This window comes from Arachis ipaensis, chromosome B08 (assembly GCF_000816755.2).
Source record: "Arachis ipaensis cultivar K30076 chromosome B08, Araip1.1, whole genome shotgun sequence".
Classification (NCBI taxonomy): Eukaryota; Viridiplantae; Streptophyta; class Magnoliopsida; order Fabales; family Fabaceae; genus Arachis; species Arachis ipaensis.
The window spans coordinates 65,967,993-65,973,566 of NC_029792.2; the positions used below are offsets into that span (position 1 = coordinate 65,967,993).

Sequence of the window (5,574 nt, forward strand, 5' to 3'; positions counted from 1 at the left end):
ATTTAAATTTTTATAGTATTTATAATATCTTAAACAAATTTTTAAATCTTATAAAAGTGCTTACAATAGTTAAAAAAAATATCTACAATAAAAATTAATATTTTAAAACTTCATAAAAATGTTAAATTATAAAGAGTACAACTAAAAATTCGTAATATATTCATTACATACTCGTTACATAATAAAAAATTTTAAATTCTATAAGTTTGCAATGTGTTTTTTATAGGCTCATATTTTCTACTAAATAGTAAAAGGCATTAAGAACATATGTTAAAAATCGAGTTTTTTTTTTTTTTGAAACAAAAGAAGTTCAACACAGTAAAGTGGAGCAAAGAATTATAATAATAAGTGTTACATAGAATTAAATAAATCCTATCAACTGCCAAAAGGATCTCTATCGGTCCATTCTTTGTAGCTTAGAAACTTCCTCCTTATTACAATCTCAACACCTGCTTCCTTATGATTAAGCATTACGTTCCACCCAGATATTTCAGATCACTGTGAAAAACCCAATCAGCCACTTTTTTTGCTCTTGTTTTTGCTTATGCCTACCAGTCCAACTCTCAAACAGTTCCCTAATGGTACCAGGAATAGCCCACGCCTCACCAAAACTCCTCAACCAATTGCACCACACCTGCCATGTTAGATCACATAGAAGGAATAAATGTTTGACCGATTCTATCTCCTTCTTACACAGAACACATATATTATCACTGGGAATAATAACGCCTAGCCTACTCAATCTTTTCTTGGTATTCACTCGACCAACCAGCACAAACCATCCAAACAGCTCAATTCTCGAAGGTACCACACCTCGCTAGACTGAACTTGTAAAGCTGTAGCTTGTGATCTCATCTGACAGAGTCTCTGATTGAAGAACCTGCATAACAGATCTGGTAGAAAACACCCCTTTACTATCAAACCTCCACACCATATGATCCTCTGCACCATCTGCCAACTTCACCGGCCTTAGCCTCTCATGAAACTGGCGGAGAAGTTCCATCTCCCATTGAAACAGTTGCCTTCGCCACTGAAAATTCCAAATCCACTCGAGCCCATCCCAAAACCCACAATCCCCTATCATAGCCCAAAATCGAGTTATTTTATTCGTGTAATAAATCATGTTATTTTATTTATATAATAAAAAATTTAAACTCTATAAAAGTACGTATAATGGAGGCTGAAACTCCTAATAAATCGATTTAAGTAAAATCGAATTACACAAACATAAAAGGTCCTAGTAAATTGGTTTTATATAAATTGAATTATAATAAAATATCGTTTTCCTACTAATTAATAAATCAATGTTAAAATCATTTACACGGTACGGTTAAATCAATTTAACTTAAAATGACTTATTATAAATACATATTAAATCGACTTAAATTAGATCGATTTCTACAAAGATAATTTCAAAACAAAAGTTAAAATATGATAATTCATTACAACACAGGTGGAGAATTGCAGCGACCAATTAGCGTTGATTTACATAACCACTGCCAAATAAAAAAATTAGGATAGTTCGGTCAGCGATTATTTTGGACACAATAATTTAGTGGGTGTCCATTAATTTTCTCTCTCCTTATTTAAACTTCTCTGAAACATCTTAATTCATGTTGTAACACCATAATTAGCCTAAGTTTTACCTCGCGTCATAAAGTAAAGGTTAATCAGAAATTACGACAGTTCTAAGCTCATACATATAATATATAGAAAGAATAATATAATCTAGAAGTCCGACGAAGAATATAGCTCAAAGACAAGATTTCAAAAACGCAAAACGTATTAACGAAGATACTAACTTAAGGCACAAGATTCAGATAAGATATAACCAAAGATAAGTATATAATATCATAGGAAACTAGCCATGACTCGCGGAGTTTAAATCGGCTAGCCATATACAGATATGCAGAACCACACAATAAAAATAGCTTATACAAGTGTTGTTTTCTCAAATACAAGCCTCTAGGCAAAACAAAATACAAATGTGAGAGACATATATAAAATAGGCCAAAAAGACTCAAAAGATATCCGGATCCTCCACTCCTGTCACCAACCAGACAACTCACCAAGGTGGTTTGCAACCTGCATATGAAAAATCCAACAGAAACATGGTTTGAGAACCGGAGGTTCTCAGTATGGTAACAGTGCCCAGTGATGTAGGATATAAGACTCCAGGGCGCCAAAGGCAATCCTAACCTCCATATCCATCACAAGAGTTCAAACTTAAAGCATTCTAAAACAAATAAGCATAATTATGTAATCCTGAACATAAATGAACCGGGTAATCTATCTTAGGGAATTTCTACTCTAATAAGAAACTGCTGTCCCACAGCCTTCACCAACCTATCCTCCATGCGATCTCATTGCCACCGCCTTCCGAACCTCCTCAATCACAGTAGAAAACATAGATAATATACAATACAAGTTAATCACAAGTAGAAGTATATAAGGCAATTAATTCAAATAGCAAATAGACATGTTATACAAATAGGCAAGCCATTTCAAGTAGTCAAAGCATACAAACAGATAGAAAATGCATATGATGAATGCATGTCCTACTGGCTGTAATATCACATTGCCGGTTCAAATCCCGACCTAGTCCTCGGTAAACCGGTCATGAAATCCATCGCAATTCCTTCCCACTTCCACTGAGGAATCTCAAGTGGCTGTAACATCCCCAACGGTTTCTGATGCTCTATCTTCACTTTCTGACAAGTTAAACACTTGGATACCACTGTTGCTACATCACCCTTCATCCCAGGCCACCAGAACATCTTCTTTAAGTCATAATACATCTGCGTGCTTCCGGGATGAATAGAAAACCCACTATTGTGAGCCTCCGACAACAAGTCTTGCCTCAAACTCCCGACATCCGGTATGCAAATCCTTCCCTTGTATTTCCATAACCCTTCATCATCCTTGGTGAATTTTCCACGCCTCTTATCACCCACTGGTTGAAACAATTGCTGAAGCTTCTGTTCGTCTTGCTGAGCCTTTTGAATCTCTGTCTTAAACATACTTGAGATCTGCAACTGATTTAAACAAGCCCTTCCGGCAACTTCACCAATATCCAACTTAAGATCCACAAACTTATCTACTAACTCCTCCTCCTTTATTCTCATCCAAGAAATTGTTAACGATTTCTGACTCAATGCATCTGCTAACACATTCGCCTTTCCAGGATGATAACTCAGTTCAAAATCGTAGTCCTTAAGGAACTCTATCCATCTCCTTTGACGCATATTAAGCTCTTTCTGATAAATGATGTACTTAAGACTCTTATGATCAGAAAAGACGCTAAACTTTATTCCGTACAAATGGTGTCTCCAAATCTTCAATGCAAACACAATCACCGCTAATTCCAGGTCATGAGTGGGGTAATTCACCTCATGCGGTCTCTGCTGATGCGATGCGTAAGCCACCACATTTCGGTGTTGCATCAACACGCAACCCAAACCCTTCAGAGAAGCATCACAGTACACTTCGAATGGTTCATGCGGTTCCGGCAAGATTAAAACAGGTGTTGAAGTTAACTTCTGCTTCAAAGTCTGAAAACTCTCTCGCCTTCCGCTGCGTCACTCTGATTATCGTCGTTAAGAATCCGAAAATTGTTCCTTAAACGAAATACCAATTTTTTTTGTAGTATTTTCCAAAACCTTTAAAACAAGTTCAATCTAATTGAGTCCATTGTTAAAACCTTATTAAAAAATTCAAAAACATTTTATTTGTAAATGAATCATATTAAAGCATGATTTTCCTAAATTCATTGAAAGCCTTAAATCAAAACCTTTCCATTTGAATCCCTTTTGGATAAGTTAAATTTTGCAAACTAAAATTGTAAGTTAACAAAATCTTAGGACTCAGCTTCCTTTTTAAATCGTATCATTTGATCGAAAGTTCCAATCCTAGTTTCAAAACCAAACTATTTAAACCGAAGCTCCAAACCAGACTTGAAAATCATTTTAAACCTTAAAACTGCAAAAATCATAGTTTAAAAACTACAAAGGCGTCAGTCGGTATTTCCATTGCCACTAGTGTTGAACTGCACCCATCACCCATACAGGGTACAGACAAGACTTCTAGACATGCTTGGTAACCATTTCAGCATGTCCAATCGGATCATTCGTCATCACAAGTCTGAAATTCTCAACTACTGCTACTAGAATCCTTCTTTTCCCATAGTTTACTCTCAACACGACTCTAAGCCCTTAAAATCCTAACGGCAACTTTGCAGAGATAGAACTAGACTAGCCTCATATCCAAGCAATTTAATACTCAAAACATACGCTTACCTCTCGTCGGAGGACCCGACCCCGTTGCATCACGTGTATCCAAGGTACACACACGGCCTTACTATTGATTCTGACCCTCATCTCAGTTCCTCCTACGGCGACAGTACTTAGATATATGTCCAAGCTTCCCACAAGTATAGCATCAACCATCTCCTTTTGCCAGGTGAGGCTGGGCCTTGTTGTTCCTTCTGAAGTTTCGTTGACCTTGACGGTGCTGAGTGTCATGTCCATCCCTTTTTAAGATCTGGCCTCTTGGTGGAAAATGCTTTCCACGACCTCTGCTACTGGTACCCCCACGATTATCTCTCGTCAAAGTCATCTTCTCAATGTATTCCTCTATGAATCTTGCCTCGTTCACCAATTTCGAGAACCTTTTAATCTCAATTGGAGCCACAACACGCATGATATCTTCCCTTAGCCCTACTTGGTACTTTTCACACTTCCAACCCTCATAGGACTCAGGGGCTCCTTGACATACACTTGAGAACCTACAGAGCTCTTCAAACTTACTCGTATACTTGGCCACAGACATTGAACTTTGTTTCAGCTGCATAAACTCTAACTCTCTGGCCTTCCTCACCGACTCAAGAAAATACTTCTTGTAAAAAGTAGTCCGAAAAAGCTCCCATGTAACATCCATATTCTGTAGTTGCAGGAATTGACACTCTTCTTGCCACCAATGCTGAGCTTCTCCCGCTAATTGATAAGCCGCATATTTCACGAACTGATTATTTGGGACATGTTGAGTCTGTAATGCATGCTCTACAGCTTTGAACCAGTTTTCTGCTTCAATAGGGTTTGATGATCCATTGAAACTTGGCGGGTCAACTCTCAGAAAAGCAGCTAGAGTCCTTGGAACACCATTTAAGTCATCCCCAACGCCTTCTCCATTTTCGCTTCTAGCTGATTGCTTTGTTCGCCGCAAGGCATGAGTAGCCATAGCAGTGCCCTCTTGAATCGTGTTAGCTAAGTTAATCATCGCCGTCATTAATTCAGTGTGATTATCCATCGACGGGTTACTCTCATTCTCTCTTCAAGTACGAGTACGACCTCGCCCGCGAGTAGCCATTCAGGATCCTGTCTATACCAAACAATCGATATCAAGGTGATCAGTCTCAATATCAAAAGCCTAGTGCTTCAATTATCCCAAACAGATACTCACAAACAAGTATGCTATGAAATATCAAGTAGATAACCTAAATAGCATAAAAGAAAAGACACGCAGAGTATGCAATAAAGCACAATCGATCCATCCCTCAGGCTCACGAGGATGAACCGC

The 5,574-nt window shown here is 37.8% G+C and overlaps 1 protein-coding gene across 1 annotated transcript; it reads right to left on the reverse strand.

Moving 5' to 3' along the window:
* LOC107611094 lies at positions 4,438-5,304 on the reverse strand. Its single transcript, XM_016313056.1, has one exon. It carries the CDS (start codon positions 5,302-5,304, stop codon positions 4,438-4,440), a length of 867 nt encoding a protein of 288 aa, XP_016168542.1.